General features: G+C 40.7%; 1 protein-coding gene across 1 annotated transcript in view; it reads right to left on the bottom strand.

Moving 5' to 3' along the window:
* LOC129624634 (ATP-binding cassette sub-family C member 4-like) overlaps positions 1-18,671 on the bottom strand; it is a 369,352-nt gene that overhangs the window by 237,254 nt on the left and 113,427 nt on the right. The window contains exons 5-8 of the mRNA XM_055542789.1: positions 14,127-14,216; positions 11,622-11,785; positions 10,287-10,412; positions 8,890-9,139 (exon numbers count right to left, since the gene is read on the bottom strand). Of these exons, the coding sequence (XP_055398764.1) occupies positions 8,890-9,139; positions 10,287-10,412; positions 11,622-11,785; positions 14,127-14,216 (630 nt within the window). The remainder of the gene's footprint in view (positions 1-8,889; positions 9,140-10,286; positions 10,413-11,621; positions 11,786-14,126; positions 14,217-18,671) is intronic.

Here is an 18,671-nt window from a genome sequence, read left to right as displayed (position 1 = left end):
TTGGCCATTTGTCCCACATTTACTGAAAATGACTGTCAAAAAGATCTCAATTCCTAGACCATCTTCCAGCCAGAAATTGTATGTACAAAAGGGAAAATTGGTGTTTCTTGCCCAAATCAAATGTGCTTCCTTTACCAGGACACAAAGAAACCTGACAAAGTCAGCACCAGGAAAATTCAAAGTTCTCAGCAGGTCATAATGTTAATGTTATTGCACACACCTACATAGGAAGGAATTTCAAGCCTCAGACACAGTTCAGTTGAATTTTGATCGAAAAAAAAAAAATCCTACCCAAATATTTGAGCACAATTCCATAAAAACCTTATTTAGCACCCCTTTTGTGCTACACTCTTTGGTGCACCACATAATCCACCAAAGAATAAGAGTTAACATTTTTCCCACTAAAATCACGCTTAATGGTTAGGCATTTGCAGAATCCCTCCCAGACATGATGGAGCTGGATGGTTCCTTCAGTTACATACTTTCTGGGCACCTGATATTTTTGAGGACTACAAAGATGAATGAGGCACTGTATCTGCCCTTTAGATAAGTCTGCAGTTCAGGGAAGGAAAGAAATCCACAAACACATGGTTTAGTGAGGGCAAAGTCGCATCCATGAGCTCAAAGGAAGAGATGGAGATTAAAGAGGGTGTGATGGTTAATTTTATGTCAACTTGACTAAACCACAGTCTTCAGACACCTGCTCAAACACATCTGGTTATTACAGTGAACGTATTTTTAGATGAGATTAGTATTAAAACCAGTAGACTCAGTAAAGCAGATTATCTTCTTGTAGAAGAATACTAAGTAGCCAAGATGGCAATGGTCTGGCTCTTTCGCCCCGTTTCTAGAAACAATGATGTTACATGATTATGTAATGGCTGAGATCATCTACAGCACTGCACAGGCACAATACAAAGTAACAGCTTGGCCACTTGCCACTTCTGTTCATGTATACCTCATAAGCCCACCTGAAAATCCCTGCTGCTGCTGTATCAGCCACTAGCAAATAAATCATGTCTGTAGTTCCTATTGGAGAAGGTAATGGCACCCCACTCCAGCAATGGCAACCCACTCCAGTACTCTTGCCTAGAAAATCCCATGGATGGAGGAGCCTGCTAGGCTGCAGTCCATGGGGTCGCTAAAAGTCGGACACGACTGAGCGACTTCACTTTCACTTTTCACTTTCATGCGTTGGAGAAGGAAATGGCAACCCACTCCAGTGTTCTTGCCTGGAGAATCCCAGGGATGGGGGAGCCTGGTGGGCTGCCCTCTATGGGGTCGCACAGAGTCAGACATGACCGAAGTGACTTAGCAGCAGCAGTTCCTATGGCTCCTCACACTTTCATCCAGCTTTCCAGCTCACACTTTTTCTACCCTAGGGTCAGAGACCAGCGAGACACCTGTATAATGTGGATGGGCCTCATGCAATTAGTCAAAGGCCTTAAGAGAAAAAAGACTAACATACAATGGAGAAAACACAGCCTCTTCAATCAGTGATGATGAAAAAAACTAGACAGCTACTTGTAAAAGAAAGGTATTAGAACACTTCCTAACACCACACACAAAAATAAACTTGAAATGGATTAAATGTAAGGCCAGAAACTACAAAACTTTTAGAGGAAAAGTAGGCAGAACACTCTTTGACATAAATCACATTTAGATTATCTTTAACCCAATTCCTAGAGTAATGGAAATAAAAACAAAAATAAACAAATGAGATATAATTAAACTTAAAAGCTTTTGCACAGCAAAGGAAACAATAAACATGATGAAAAGACAACCATCAGAATAGGAGAAAATAATTGCAGATGAAACAACTGACAAAGGATTAGTCTATAAAATATATAAGAAGCTCATGAAATGTATCAGAAAAACAAACAACCCAATCAAAAAATGAGCAGAAGATCTAAACGGACACTTCTCCAAAGACATACAGATAGCCAATAAACACATGAAAAGATGCTCAACATCACTCATTATTCAGTTCAGTTCAGTTCAGTCAGTTGTCTCCAACTCTTTGCGACCCCAAGAATTGCAGCACGCCAGGCCTCCCTGTCCATCACCAACTCCCAGAGTTCACTCAAACACACATCCATCGAGTCGGTGATGCCATCCAGCCATCTCATCCTCTGTCGTCCCCTTCTCCTCCTGCCCCCAATCTCTCCCAGCATCAGAGTCTTTTCCAATGAGTCAACTCTTCACATGAGGTGGCCAAAGTACTGGAGTTTCAGCTTTAGCATCATTCTTTCCAAAGAAATCCCAGGACTGATTTCCTTTAGAATGGACTGGTTGGATCTCCCTGCAGTCCAAGAGACTCTCAAGAGTCTTCTCCAACACCACAATTCAAAAGCATCAATTCTTCGGTGCAGTTTTCTTCACAGTCCAACTCTCACATCCATACATGACCACTGGAAAAACCATAGCCTTGACTAGACGGACCTTTGTTGGCAAAGCAATGTCTCTGCTTTTGAATATGCTATCTAGGTTGGTCATAACTTTCCTTCCAAGGAGTAAGTGTCCTTTAATTTCATGGCTGCAATCACCATCTGCAGTGATTTTGGAGCCCAAAAAAAAAAAAACTCTGACACCGTTTCCACTGTTTCCCCATCTATTTGCCATGAAATGATGGAACTGGATGCCATGATCTTAGTTTTCTGAATGTTGAGCTTTAAGCCAACTTTTTCACTCTCCTCTTTTACTTTCATCAAGACACTTTTTAGTTCCTCTTCACTTTCTGCCATAAGGGTGGTGTCATCTGCATATCTGAGGTTATTGATATTTCTCTGAGCAATCTTGATTCCAGCTTGTGCTTCTTCCAGCCCAGCGTTTCTCATGATGTACTCTGCATATAAGTTAAATAAGCAGGGTGACAATATACAGCCTTGACAGACTCCTTTTCCTATTTGGAATCAGTCTGTTATTTCATGTTCTAACTGTTGCTTCCTGACCTGCAAATAGGTTTCTTAAGAGGCAGGTCAAGTGGTCTGGTATTCCCATCTCTTTCAGAATTTTCCACAGTTTATTAGGATCCACACAGTCAAAGGCTTTGGCATAGTCAAGAAAGCAGAAATAGATGTTTTCCTGGAACTCTCTTGCTTTTTCCATGATCCAGCAGATGTTGGCAATTTGATCTCTGGTTCCTCTGACTTTTCTAAAACCAGCTTGAACATCTGGAAGTTCACAGTTCATGTATTGCTGAAGCCTGGCTTTGAGAATATTGAGCATTACTTTACTAGTGTGTGAGATGAGTGCAATTGTGTGGTAGTTTGAGCATTCTTTGGCATTGCCTTTCTTTGGGATTGAAATGAAAACTGACCTTTTCCAGTCCTGTGGCCACTGCTGAGTTTTCCAAATGTGCTGGCATATTAAGTGCAGCACTTTCACAGCATCATCTTTCAGGATTTTAAATAGCTCAACTGGAATTCCATCACCTCCACTAGCTTTGCTCGTAGTGATGCTTTCTAAGCCAGGATGTCTGGCTCTAGGTCAGTAATCACAACATCGTGATTATCTTGGTCATGAAAATCTTTTTTGTACAGTTCTTTTGTGTATTCTTGCCACCTCTTCTTAATATCTTCTGCTTCTGTTAGTTCCATACCATTTCTGTCCTTTATTGAGCCCATCTTTGCATGAAATGTTCCCTTGGTATCTCTAGTTTTCTTGAAGAAATCTCTAGTCTTTCCCATTCTGTTCTTTTCCTCTATTTCTTTGCAATGATCTCTGAGGAAGGCTTTCTTATTTCTTCTTGCTATTCTTTGGAACTCTGCATTCAGATGCTTATATCTTCCCTTTTCTCCTTTGCTTTTCACTTCTCTTCTTTTCACAGCTATTTTAAGGCCTCCCCAAACAGCCATTTTGCTTTTTTTGCATTTCTTTTTGAGACGCAAATCAAAACTAAATGAGGTATCACCTCATACCACTCAAATTGGCCATCATCTAAAAACCTTCAAACAATAAATTCTGGAGAGGATGTGGGAAAGGGGGACCCTCTTACACTGTTGGTGGGAATGTAAATCCATACAAGCCACTATGGAGAACAGTATGGAAGTCCTTAAAATTCTAGGAATAAAACTACCATATGACCCAGCAATTCACCACTGAGCACTGACTCTGAGAAAAATCATAATTCAAAAAGACATGTGTACCTCAGTGTTGACTGTAGCACTATTTACAATAGCCAGGACATGGAAGCAATCTAGATATATATTGACAGATGGATGGATAAAGAAATCGTGGTACATATATATCAATGGAATATTTGTTGTTGTTTTTCCATCACTAAGTCGTGTCTGACTCTTTGCAACCCCATGGACTGCAGCACACCAGGCCTCCCTGTCCTTCATCATCTCCCAGAGTTTGTCCAAATTCAAGTCCGTTGAATCAGTGATGTCATCCAACCATCTCATCCTCTGTTGCCCGCTTCATCTCCTGCCCTCAATCTTTCCCAACATCAGAGTCTTTTCCATTGTGTTAGCTCTTCACATCAGGTGGCCAAATTATTGGAGCTGCAGCTTCAACATCAGTCCTTCCTATGAATACCCAGGGTTGATTTCCTTTAGAATTGACTGGTTTGATCTCCTTGCTGACCAAGGGACTTTCACAAGTCTTCTCCAGCACCACAATTTGAAAGCATCAATTCTTTGGTGCTCAGCCTTCTTTATGGTCCAGCTCTCACATCTATACATGACTACTAGAAAGACCATAACTTTTGACTATACAGACCTTACATCTTGTTAGCAAGATGATGTCTTTCCTTTTTAATATGCTGTCTAGGTTTGTCATAGTTTCCTTTCAAGAACCGAGCGTCTTCTAATTTCAAGGCTGCAGTCACCATCTGCAGTGATTTTAGAGCTCAAGAAGAGAAAATCTGTCACTGTTTAGAAATTTTCCCCTTCTATTTACCATGAAGTGATGGGATCAGATGCCATGATCTTAGTTTTTTAATAGAGTTTCAAATCAGCTTTTTCACTCTCCTTTTTCACCCTCATTAAGAGGCTCTTTAGTTCCTTGATTTGTGCCATTAGAGTAGTATCGTTTGCATATCTGAGGTTGCTGATATTTCTCCCAGCATTCTTTGATCCCTGTTTGCAACTCGCAAATGCCAGTCTTGCATTTCTCATGATGTACTGTGCATATAAGTTAAATAAACATGGTGACAATATACAGCCTTGTTGTATTCCTTTCCCAATTTTTAACCAGTCCATTGTTCCATGTCCAGTTCTAACTGTTGCTTCTTGACCTGTATACAGGTTTCTCAGGAGACAGGTAAGATGGTCTGGTATTCCCAATTCTTTAAGAATTTTCCAGTTTGTTGTGATCCATACAGTCATAGGCTTTGGCATAGTCAATGAAGCAGAAATAAATGTTTTTCTGGAATTCCCTTGCTTTCTCTAAGATCCAACGAAATTTGGCAATTCCATAAAAAGGAATGAATTTGAGTCAGTTGTAGTGACATGGATGAAACTACAGCATGTTATATACAGAGAAGTAAGTCAGAAAAAGAAAAATAAATATCATAAATTAATGCATAAATATGGAATCTAGAAAAATGATATTGATGAATCTATTTGCATGGAAGGAATGGAGAAGCAGATGTAGAGAACAGACTTGTGGACACAGCAGGGGAAGGAGAGGGTGGGACATACATTGAGAGAGAAAAATAGCACTGACATGTATACACTATTGTGTTAAAACAGAGGTGGCTCAGTGGTAAAGAATCAACTTGCCAATGCAGAAGACACGGGTTCAATCCCTGGGTTGGGGAGATCCCCTAGAGTAGGAAATGGCAACCCACTCCAGTATTCTTGCCTGAAGAGTCCAATGGACAGAGGAGCCTAGTGGGCTACAGTCCAGGGAGTTGCAAAGAGTTGGACATGACTGAGCAACTTAGCTAGAGAGAAGTTGCTGTGTAACACAGGGAGCTCAACCTGGTGCTCTGTGACAACCTAGAGGGGTGGGATGTGGAGGGGAGGGAGGTTTAAGAGGGAGGTGATATATATGTATAATTATGACTGATTCATGACATTGCATGGCAGAAATTAACATAACATTGTAAAGTAATTATCCTCCAATTAAAAATAAATAAATAAAATGAAAATAGGGCTTCCCTGGTAGCTCAGATGGTAAAGAATCTGACTACAATGCAGGAGACCCGGGTTCGATCCCTGGTTGGGAAGAACTGCTAGAAAAGGAAATGGCAACCAACTCCAGTATTCTTGCCTGGAGAATTCCACGGACAGAGGAGTCTGGTGTGCTACAGTCCACAGGAGTGAAAAGAGTTGAAGGTTTAAGAGGGGATATATGTATAATTATGACTGATTCACTATCTTGTACAGCAGAAATCAACACAACATAATAAAGCAATTATCCTCCAATTAAAAATAAATAAATAAAATGAAAATAAGAAAAAAAGAGAAAAAAGACTGAACAACTACAAACAGGAGGAAATTCTGTGTCAAGATCATCTTTGGACTCCAGATACATTTTAGCATAAAGTCTGATAGTTTTAACCTTCTTTTGTCTCATGATGGCTGGCAAGACTTTCAGACTGAGTTTGTTAATCAAGACTGAGTGTTCCTATTTATCTACAAGACTCAAGAACCCAGATCAGGAGTCAGGCCAGCAGAGTCTACATGAACACCAGGATGTGCTAGCCACAACTCCTCTCTTTAGAGAGCAGGCCCATTGACAGACACAGAAAACAAAGGGAAGATTCAGATCTATTTCCAGTCTTGATAAGATCCAGCCCCCCTAAGTTGAAACACACTACCACACATACACACCAAAGATCAATGTTCCAGGAATGCTAACCCCAGTCTGCTCCCTCCCTCTGCATTTCTACAGCTTCTAGTGCAGGTTGAGCCACCCTGGGCCTCTGTAGGCTCCCAGCCATTTCCTGTAATTGTTGTTTCAGTCAATCCAGTATGAATTTGATGCCCATGTATGTCCAGTATGGTCCAGGCACTACAATAAAGAATCAGACACAGTCTACCAGACACAGTCAGCTGTCACAGGACTTGGAACACTACCAGGGAGTCAACATCAGCCCACCCAACATGATGCTGGGTGGCGCGGGACTGGCTGTGTACATAAATGGAAGCCCTGGATCAGTGTGAATGAAAGTGCTGAGAGAGGCTCATGGGGCTACTGGAGACTCAACAGTATTTGCTTAAATCAACGAGAGAAGAGAAGGCGACCCAGGGGGCCCAACAGAGTAAGCCAAGACCCCAAAGTGGGGGTGATTGTGGCAGTCACAGAGACAACCTCACCACCTCCCTCCCTCCTCACTTGTCAAAGTGCTGGGAAACAAACAGAATGGCCAGTGGAGCTAACAGTTAAAATTTTTAATTTTTCGGGAAGCAGGGAACTTTTGCATATCTTCAGAGTGAGACTAGTTGATGTAAATCACACTTAAGGAGTTACTCCACTTGGCAGAAGATACAAAGAAGACAATAATGTAACAATGGCTAAGAAACCAGGCTTTGGGTAGAATCCTAGAATGTCATTTACAGGCTATTTGAGGATGGGTGTGTTGTTTCACCTGATACAGAAACCTGTTTCCTTAGTTGTAAAGCAGGGACACATGCTAATCTCATTCAAGTGCTGTCAGGATTAAATGAGAAACCCTGTAAGACTTTGCATGTACCCAGACCACACAGTGAGCCCTGGCAACAGCAATCAAAGATAGTGGCTGTGTCAAAATCACAGCACTGTAACAAAATCACAGCAGTACAGCACATGTATGAAGCCTCCATCTGGACACATTACCCTGTCATTGACAATGTGACTATGGTCCAGGAATATTCCTAAGTGTTTTCTTTCAAGATGCAAAAGCTAAGGGAAAAAAAAAAAAATTGTTGAGCTGAATGGACCATCCCTTAACAGTGTTGCTAGAAGCCCCTGGCAGAAAGAATGACAAAACTCAGGGGACCAGAACTAACTCTGTATGACTGATCTGCTTTGTGAGTAATCATTTTTTTATAGTATATAGAAACTTCATCATAAAAAAATTCAACTTTTATGATAAGACCCAAAAATAAAATCACACCCAAACCTATCTAACTTCACTATAGATCTGTTACTGTCTGTCCATCACTGAGGAGAAGGACAAAAGCAATTAAATATTTTATAAAGCCCAGATACTCAGTCATGCCCAGGCTGGCTCACAGAGCCAGTTTACCTTCATTCTAGACCTACTCATAAACATGCAAGTACTTTAGAGCCTACTTATGCCAGGCTCTTATTTTGGTGACGTAAATTATTTGCCCTTGGCAATACAGAGACAGAAAAAAAGGAGACAGTGGATATGGTGGAAATCACAAATCTGAAAGGAAGAAGCCAATTAGAGATAGGATTAAAGAGTAAGGGTAAAGAGGGCAAGTCAGATCCAAAAGACATGTTCAGAAATCAACAAGCAAGCCATCTGTGGAGGAAAGAAACCATTTTTAAACAGTGAATTAAGTGAATCTGAGGCCACTCTTCCTGTCCAAGGAGCAGGACCTGTCAGCAAGTTCTTTCCCTCCAGATTCAGAGAGGAGTCCACTTCACCCCAGGACTGGACATAGGTGCTAGTCATTAAAGTTAACACGGGAGATGCAATCTGTTTACTTCTTTTGCTTTTAGACATTTTAGTTGCCCTGCAGCCATCACTTGAACATCAAGAACCCTGTGCCACTGCTACTGCTGCTCATAAATGAGCAGTGATCTTACATTATTTGTAATGTATTCTACCAAAGAAGAGAGGGGAGTATGTAGGACATTTTGGAACAGCTACCAGCTATGCCCAAAAGCATTAAATCTCACCTAACTGGCACACAGTGACACCAAATAAAAGGAACCATTTTACCTAAAATCTACCTAAAACTTTAAAAAGTTCTGTCACCAAACCTTGATTCTTCGGACACTGGCGACTGTTTCTGCTACGTTCTCGATGGCTGTGGGGAAGAGGAGGATGCCTGTAAACTGCACAACTTGGTACAGTGTTATGGCCAAAAACACTTGGTTAACGGTGATCATGTTGCCAAGAAGCACATAGGTGGTAAAGGTGATGAAAAGGATGACTTTGCTTGCAGTGTCAAAGAATATCAAATTCATTCCATCAAGGTAGGAACGTCTCAGAATCTTGGAAATTTCCTTCCTGTAAAAGAGAGAAGGGAATAGATTTTCAAAAAAGCATCAACATCCAAGCTATGAATTCAAGTGCCCTGTGTGAGTGGCCCCTTTCTAGGGAGTGGACACAGATTAAGATGAACCATCCCTCACATCATGGAGACACTATACAGTGCACACTTGGGGCTCTGCCCCGACCCAAGGACCACACACTTCATCACCGCTTCACTCTCCCAACTAAATGGAGGCTTAATGTCACAATTTTAAACATTTTGGGTCAATAACACTTGAGTTTGAACATTCATTCAAGAAGCATTTGTAATCACAAGTCCTGTGCAGGGTACCTTGAAGATGACAGAAAAAGAGAACTTGTCCCTTCCAGGAGTTCATGAACTTAGAAAAGAAGATGGGTGGTCCAGTGGTTAAGATTCCATGCTTCTAATGCAGCGGCCATGGATTTGATCCCCAGTCAGGGAACTAAGATTTCACATGTCCACCAAGACATTAGACAGAGGCAGCCAGCATGGCCCCCATGGGAGCACAGAGCAGAGATTTGTAACCCAGAGCAGTAAAGTCAGGGCAATTCACACATACATGGACCCTGAGAAGATGAGTGAGAGTCAGTTAGCGCTGGTGAAAGCCAGAGAAGGAAGATGAGAGAGTGTATTCCCAGCAGAGGGAGGGGCCTTTACAAAGGTGCCAAGGTGAGAGGTAACAGGATGCAGCCAGAGAATTATGAATAGCTTGTGCTGGAGTATAAACACTCATCAGATATTTAAATGAAAGATGGACAAAATTTCTATAAAGCTTAAGCAAATTCAAATGGAATGGTATTTTCATGGCTCTGTTTGGAATAAAAAATACTGATTCATAAAGTTTGGCCTAACACAAATATACCCAATCTCTACAATCTTCCCATTTGTTCTATATTAACATAAATTGTAGTTTTAGTTTAAACTAAACTTTAGTCATCAACTCAAATACGAACATCTTAGGATCATTGCTTCCTTGAGATTTGGGTATTAATATGTGAAACTTCATTTCTATATAAAAAAGAAGCATTTTTTTTCCTTTAGGAGGATGGTAAATAAAAAACCAGTAATACTTTTAAACCATTCAGTAAAAACAGGAAATAAAAAAGTACAAACTGTGGTTTGACATATACAGAAAGTTACCTTCTCAATCTGGTAATAAGCTCAGCAAATAACTTTTCCCAAGCATACATTTTTATTGTTCTGATGCCAGTTATAACTTCATTCATGGTCCTGAGCCTGGTGTCTGTGAAGGCTGCACTCTTTCTCCTAAGGCAACAAACGTGAGAGATGAGCCTTAGTGATCACAGCAAAAATTTCCTTCCCGACAGCAGCATTGACACAGTCAGAGACCAGGGATCAAATGATTTCCTACAGCTCTCCTAAGCTGACAACACAGGCAGGTCCTACTCAAAGTACAAACAGAGGAAGACTTCAATTAGGAAGTCAACCATGCAGCCCAATTCAACAAATAACTTGGAGAACTTGCAATATTGGCTAAGGAAGACCTGAAGTAAGTCAGGTACAAACCACCTGCCCAAGGAGGTTGTGGTCTGGTAGGGAAGGCAGAAGACACCCGAATCTAATGGAAAGACAATGTGCTATAATAAAATAGGATTAAGGTGCTGGGAAGCAGAAAAGATGGGGCTGTGAATGCCACTGGGAAAGGAGAGCAAGAAAAGCTTCAGAGACCTGGTAGCACTTGAACAGGGCTTCAAAGGATAAGGAACATCTTTCTGTGGTAAAGATAAGAAATGAAATTCCAAAAAAAAAAAAAGAAAGAAAGAAATGAAATTCCAAGTAGAGAAAAATAACATGCATAAAGTCACCAAAAAAGAAAGGAAAAGAGCTCAATGTGCTTCAAACAGTACATCTCCATCACCTGACAACCTGAACAACACACCTCCAATCCCCTGTATATGTTTCAAGTCTAACTCATCACCATTAGACCCTTCATCACTAGATACTTTTTTATCACATAAGCTGCTGGTACTGTGGGGAACAAACAAATTGTGGGGCTTTATAAATTTATGTCTTTATGTCCTTGGAGTTCTGATAACTTAGTGTAAACAGTGAATTAAAAACAAGACATGAACTTAAATAACTGAAAATGATCCTAAAACAAGCATAGCAAAAATATATGCAGCTTGAATTGGGCCTATAGGATGATTACTATTTAATAATGTTTAAATAACCTGGACTTAGGTAAATTCTGCTTACAGACACTATACTTATTCAAGTGCAATTCCAAGAAGAGCCAGGAAATGGCTTCATCTTTCCCCCTTCAAGATCAGTCTTTGGTTTAAAGATGGGGCCTCCACTAGCTAAGCCTGAAGGGTCTACAAGATATGCAAAAAAAGAGATCAGAGAAGGTTGTTGTTGTGGTGGTTGTTGTTGTTGTTTTAACAAAAGCATAGAGTAGACTGTGGGTTCACCAAGTACATATCATCTATTTTTTTAAACCAGTGTTTCTCTTACCGGAGTGATGAAAACAACTTCCCAGAGAAGCTTTGCAAAAGCATAAAAATAATGAGGAGTGCCATCCCGGCAAGAGATGATATTCCTATTTCCATCCAGAGCAGGATAATCGCTGTGATAGCATTAAGTGGCCCAATCCACAGGATGTGCAAGCGTATCATTACCTTAAAAGAAAAAGACAAAGTCTTCTTAGAACTGTATAAAAGCAAAACCATAAGCACACAATTTAGAAACAATCTGCTGAAGGAAGAGACAGGAGCCTAAATAGAAATGATCTCAGTGGGTTTTAAACCTGCTGAAGCAGAAATCGAAGCATCCTCCCCAGATGATGCTGTTCTGGGGCAGCACAAGGCTGGGTTCAGGACGTCCAGGGAGAAGCAGACAGGCACACTGGAAGGAAAATGATTTTGTCAACAATGCAGATGGTCTCAGGGCATCCCTAAATTCTCTGTCCCAATATTCAGTTGCCTTTTTCCCTGGGGCTCCCTGCAACCCCAGGAAAGTCTACATTATGGTACCTACCACTCTCTCCAGTAATGACTTGTATATTTACCTCCCTGATGGGCTTTGACTTCTCCAGGGCAGAAACTAAGCCTTATTTATCCCTGAAATTGAAGAGGTACCTGATTTCATGTCTGATGAATGAATAACTGAAAGAGAAGTTGTTGTTGTTCATCATCTGAGCCACGGTCAGCTCCCAGTCTTGTTTTTGCTGACTATATAGAGCTTCTCCATCTTTGGCTGCATAGAATATAATCAATCTGATTTCGGTATGGACCATCTGGTGATGCCCATGTATAGAGTCTTCTCTTGTGTTGTTGAAAGAGGGTGTTTGCTATGACCAATGTGTTCTTTTGGCAAAACTCTGTTAGCCTTTGCCCTGCTTCATTTTGTACTCCAAGGCCAAATTTGTCTGCTACTCCAGGTAGCTCTTGACTTCCTACTCTTGCATTTCAGTCCCCTATAATGAAGAGGATATCTTTTTTGAGTGTTAGTTCTAGAAGTTTTTGTAGGTCTTCACAGAACCATTCAGCTTCAGCGTCTTCAGCATTACTGGTCAGGGCATAGACTTGGATTACTGTGATACTGAATGGTTTGCCTTGGAAATGAATGGAGATCATTCTGTCATTTTTGAGATTGCATCCTAGTACCGCATTCAGTTCAGTTCAGTCTCTCAGTCATGTCCAACTCTTTGCGACCCCATGTGCTGCAGCATGCCAGGCCCTACCATCCATCATCAACTCCTGGAGTTTTCTCACACTCATGTCCATTGAATCAGTGATGCCATCCAACCATCTCATCCTCTGTTGTCCCCTTCTCCTCCCACCTTAAATCTTTCCCAGCATCACAGTCTTATCCAATGAGTCAGTTCTTCCCATCAGGTAGCCAAAGTATTAGAATTTCAGCATCAGTCCTTCCAATGAATATTCAGGACTGATTCCTTTAGGATGGACTGGTTGGATCTCCTTGTGGTCCAAGGGACTCTCAAGAGTCTTCTCAATCACCACAGTTAAAAAGCATCAATTCTTTGGCATTCAGCTTTCTTTATAGTCCAACTCTCACATACATACATGACTACTGGAAAAACCATAATCTTGACTAGATGGACCTTTGTTGGCAAAGTAATGCCTCTGCTTTTTAATATGCTGTCTAGTTTGGTCATAACTTTTCTTTCAAGGAGCGATCATCTTTTAGTTTCATGGCTGCAGTCACCATCTGCAGTGATTATGGAATTCAAAAATATATGCAGAGTACATCATGAGAAATGCTGGACTGGATGAAGCACAAGCTTGAATCAAGATTGCCGGGAAAAATATCAATAACCTCAGATATGCAGATGACACCAAAATTAAGGAGAAAGTGAAGAAGAACCAAAGAGCATCTTGATGAAAGTGAAAGAAGATAGTGAAAAAGTTGGCTAAAAACTCAACATTCAGAAAACTAAGATCTTGGCATCTGGTCCCATCACTTCATGGCAAATTTATGTGAAACAGTGGAAACAAGTACTGCATAGTCATAAGGTAAGTGTAAAAAAAAAAAAAAAAAAAGAATGTGGGGTTGACAGCTGAGAGGAAGTTGAGTCTGGCTGGAGAACACTTACTTGGCATATTCCTCACAGGCTCCCTGTGCAGCGGCACTGAACAGGGCACAGGAGAAATAACAATCCCTGACCATCAAGCCTTCATCATCCAGAGGAGGAGGAAGACAGTTCAGCAACTCTGACAGCATGTGCCAAGAAGGGCTACACCAGGAGGACCTTTAGGGACACTAACCGAGCTAGGATAGAACACCGCTGCCTATCTAGTATTAGAAAAACAAAATTCTAATCCACAGGTCAATACATATTTTTACATGTAAATTGCACACAGGAGATGAGAGTTGGATAACAACAACCCTTCCTTATCTTAGGTTCTCAACAGAACCCTGGCTGACACCAAACCTTGGCACTTGGCTCCCAAAAAGCTGAACCCAGTGAGAAATGAAGAGGATCCCTTGGTCACTTACCCTGTCAAACCTGTTCACATCGTTAGACAGCATGTTGACTATCTGGCCTGTGGTAGTCTTCCCTATGGCTGAGTTACTCAGGCGAAGGGTCTGAAATAAGAGAGGGAGACAGAGAATTGGATTCCCATGTTGATACAAATTCATACTTAAAACATAGCAAACTGGATAACACTTTCTTGGGGTCATGCATGGTATCAGGATGAGCAGGATAACCCCTGACAGCAGGGCTCTAGGGACCCATGTTCATCCTTTATCTCCTCAATGTGGCAGAAGCCCCGCCCAGAAGGACAGCAAAGGGAGGAGTAGGAGGTAGGGGAAAAAAAAATCCACCACCCTGTTTCTCAATTAAATTGGGTCTGCCCAGACTGTAAAGGATGTAGGTTTAGATTTAGGAGCAAAATAAAGTAAATGTGAGCCTAACTAGATGAGAGTGGAGAAAGTGCCTTAAAGCAAGAAATTAGAGGATTTGGACTAGAAATTAGGGGACTTGGAATCAATCACACTGTATGTGAAATCATTTAAGAAATTTGACCTTAGTTTTCTCATTCCAATATGAGCAGAGGATTTCCCTGGTTAAGCATCTGCCCGCCAATGCAGGAAACACAGCTTTGATCCCTCATCTGGAAAGATCCCACATGCTGCAGGGCAACTAAGCCTGTGCACCACAATTACTGGGCCCGAGCACCCTACATCCTGTGTTCTGCAATAAGAGAAGCCATCTCCACAATAAGAGAAACCATCTGAACACTGCAATTAGAGAGCAGCCCTCAACAAGAGAAACAACAAGAGAAAACCCATACAAAGCACCAAAGGCCCAGCACAGACAAAAATAAATACTTATTAAATTCTTTTTAAAAATGTTTTAAAATAATATACAATAAAATGAGCAGAGAATAATGTTCAAAATAATATTCTCATGAGGAATCTATGGCCTTTAATGCCTGACTTTACAAAAAATATCCTGTTTTACACAATCCCTTTATTTGGTAAAAAGTTCGAAAATATGCCCTAGAGATCAGGAATCTGAAGTGACCACTGTAAGATGTTTCAGTGGACTACCAACTGGAGCCATGGGTCCAAACAAAATGTCAGGATTCATGAAAACTTTTAATTTAGTTCTCAAGTTAAAGAGAAAAATCAGTGATCAAGTAGAAAATATAAAATGATGTAGCCATGATAGAAAAGGGTATGGCAGTTTCTCAAAAAATTAAACATAAGATTAGTATATAGCACAACAGTTCCACTACTGGGAATGTACTCAAAAGAACTGAAAGCACAACCTTGAACAGATATTTGTTTACCTATGTTCATAGCAGCACTATTCACAATAGATATAAGATGGAAACAACCCAAATGTTTATTAACAAATGAATGAATACACAAAATATTGTACATACCTGTCATGAAATATCATTCAGTCTTAAAAAGGAATTTAATTCGGACACCTGATACAATATGGATAAACCTTGAAAACATTATGCTAGGTGACATAATCCAGACATCATATGCTTTCACTTGTATGAGGCATTTGGAGTAGTGAAATTCATAAAGAGAAATAGAATGGTGATGGTGGTGAAGGGATGGGAGTAGAAACTTAGTGTTTAATGGGTGCCGATTTGGGAAGATGAAAAAGTTCTGGAGATGCATAATGGTGATAACTCCACAATAATGTGAATGTACCTGATGTCATTAAATGATGCACTTAAAAAGAGTTAAAACTGTAAATTTTGTTGTGTATATTTTGTTGCAACTTTTAAAAAATCAATGATCAAAAGCCAAAAGGTATTTTACCACAGTTGTGGAAAGGTAATTAAAAGACAAGTCATTTTCTATATATCATACATCCCACAAGATCACTCAACAATACAAACTATGACTATAAGCTTATCAGCCATCCCATTTCTAACACTCAATCTGATTTCTTTCCAGGACTAGAGATGAGCAAGTAGGGCCTCAGCACAAACCAGGAACATTCATATGGGCCTTTTAGAGGTGTTCTGCAGTACCAGCTTTTGCCCTAAAGAGGCAGCCCACCTGTAACCTACAAAAAAGAAACATCTTATTTCTTCACCTCAGCAGGATTCTAGATGCATGAAAGTGCATGAGGAAACTGTCTCTCCCATGTGTCTGGAGGGGCTTCCCTAGTAGCTCAGCTGGTAAAGAATCCACCTGCAATGCAGGAGACTCCAGTTCAATTCCTAGGTCAGGAAGATTTCCTGGAGAAGGGATAGGCTATCCACTGCAGTATCCTTGGGCTTCCCTGGTGGTTCAGCTGGTAAAGAATCTGCCTGCAATGTGGGGAGACCTGGGTTCAATCCCTGGGTTAGAAAGATCCCCTGCAGGAGGGAACAACTGCCCACTCCAGTATTCTGGCCTGGAGAACTCCATGGACTGTATAGTCCATGGGGTCGCAAAGAGTTAGACACAACTGAGTGATGTTTCTTGAAATCCACGTTACCTCTGTGGTTTTACCTCAGCAATTCCTAACTTTGTAAAAAGACAATTCTTTTAAATACAAAGACTCTAAATTGGAAAGGAAGAAGTCAAACTGTCACTACTTGTAGATGACACGATACCATACATTAGATCAGATCAGATCAGTCGCTCAGTCGTGTCCAACTCTTTGCGACCCCATGAACCGCAGCATGCCAGGCCTTCCTGTCCATCACCAACTCCTGGAGTTCACTGAGACTCACGTCCATTGAGTCAGTGATGCCATCCAGCCATCTCATCTTTTGTCATCCCCTTCTCCTCTTGCCTGAAATCCCTCCCAGCATACATAGGAAATCCTAAAGACACTACCAGAAAACCATTAGAGTTCATCAATGAATTCGGTAAAGTTTCGAGGATACAAAATTAATATACAAAAATGTGCTGCATTTCTATACATTATTAAGAAAGTATCAGAAAGGGAAATTAAGGAAACAATCCCATTTACCGTTGCATCAAAAAGACTAAACTGCCTAGGAATAAACCTACCTAAGGAGGCAAAAGTTCTGTACCCCCAAAACTATAAGACACTGATGAAAGAAATTGAAGATGACAAAACAGATGGAAAGATATACCATGTTCTTGGATTGGAAACATTAGTATTGTCAAAATAACCATACTACCCAAGGCAATCTACAGATTCAATGCAACACCTATTAAATTACCAACGGCATTTTTCACAGAACTGGAACAAAAAAATATAAAATTTGTATGGAAAAACAAATGACACAAATAGTAAAAAAAAAAATTGAAGAAGAACAAAGCTGGAGGAATCACACTCCTTGACTTTGATCATAGTACAAAGCTACAGTAATCAAAATAATAGTATGAAAGTGAAGTGAAAGTCACTCAGCCGTGTCCAACTCTTTGTACCCCAGTGACTATACAGTCCATGGAATTCTCTAGGCCAGAATACTACAGTGGGTGGCCTTTCTCTTCTCCAGGTGATCTTCCCAACTCAGGGATCAAACCCAGGTCTCCCACATTGCAGGCGATTCTTTACCAGCTGAGCCACAAGGGAAGTCCAAGGGAAGAGAGCAGATACTGGCACAAAAACAGACACATAGATCAATGGAATAGTATAGAGAGCCCAGAAATAAACCCATACACTTAGGGTCAACTAATTTAAGACAAAGGAGGCAAGAATACACAATGGAGAAAGCACAGTCTCTTCAATAACTGGTGCTGAAAAAATGCACACTTCAGTTTAGTCACTCACTCATGTCCAACTCTTTGTGAACCCATGGACTGAAGCACACCAGTCTTCCTAGCCCATCACCAACTCTCAGAGCTTGCTTAAATTCATGTCCATCAAGTCAGTGATGTTATCCAACCATCTCACCTTCTGTTGTCTCTTTCTCTTCCTGCCTTCAAACTTCGCCAGTATCAGAGTCTTTTCCAATGAATCAGTTCTTCACATCAGGTGGCCAAAGTTTTGGAGCTTAAACTTCAGCATCAGTCCTCCCAGTGAATATTCAGGACTGATTTTCTTTAGGATTGACTGGTTTGATGTCCTTGCTATCCAAGGGAATCTCAACAGTCTTCTCCAACACAATAGTTCAAAAGCACCAATACTTTGGCACTCAGCTTTCTTTAAGGTTCAACTATCACATCCATACATGATTGCTGGAAAAACCATAGTTGACTAGATGGACCTTTGTCAGTAAAGTACTGTCTCTGCTTTTTAATATGCTGTCTAGTTTGGTCATAGCTTTTCTCCCTAGAAGCAGGCATCTTTTGATTTCATGGCTGCAGTCCCCGTCTGCAGTGATTTTGGAGCCCAAGAAAATGAAATCTGTCACTGTTTCCATTGTTTCCCCATCTATTTGCCAAGAAATTATGTGACCAAATGCCATGATCTTCGGGTTTTTTGGTTTTGTTTTGTTTTTTAAGTTTTATGCCAGCTTTTACACTCTTCTTTCACTTTCATCAAGAGGCTCTTCAGTTTCTCTTTGCTTTCTGCCATAAGGGTGGTGTCATCTGCATATCTGAGGTTACTGATACTTCTCCCTGCAATCTTGGTTACAGCTTGTGCTTCATTCAGCCCAACATTTC

Source organism: Bubalus kerabau, chromosome 12 (assembly GCF_029407905.1).
Source record: "Bubalus kerabau isolate K-KA32 ecotype Philippines breed swamp buffalo chromosome 12, PCC_UOA_SB_1v2, whole genome shotgun sequence".
Lineage (NCBI taxonomy): Eukaryota > Metazoa > Chordata > Mammalia > Artiodactyla > Bovidae > Bubalus > Bubalus kerabau.
This window is presented reverse-complemented; position numbering and strand designations above follow the sequence as displayed.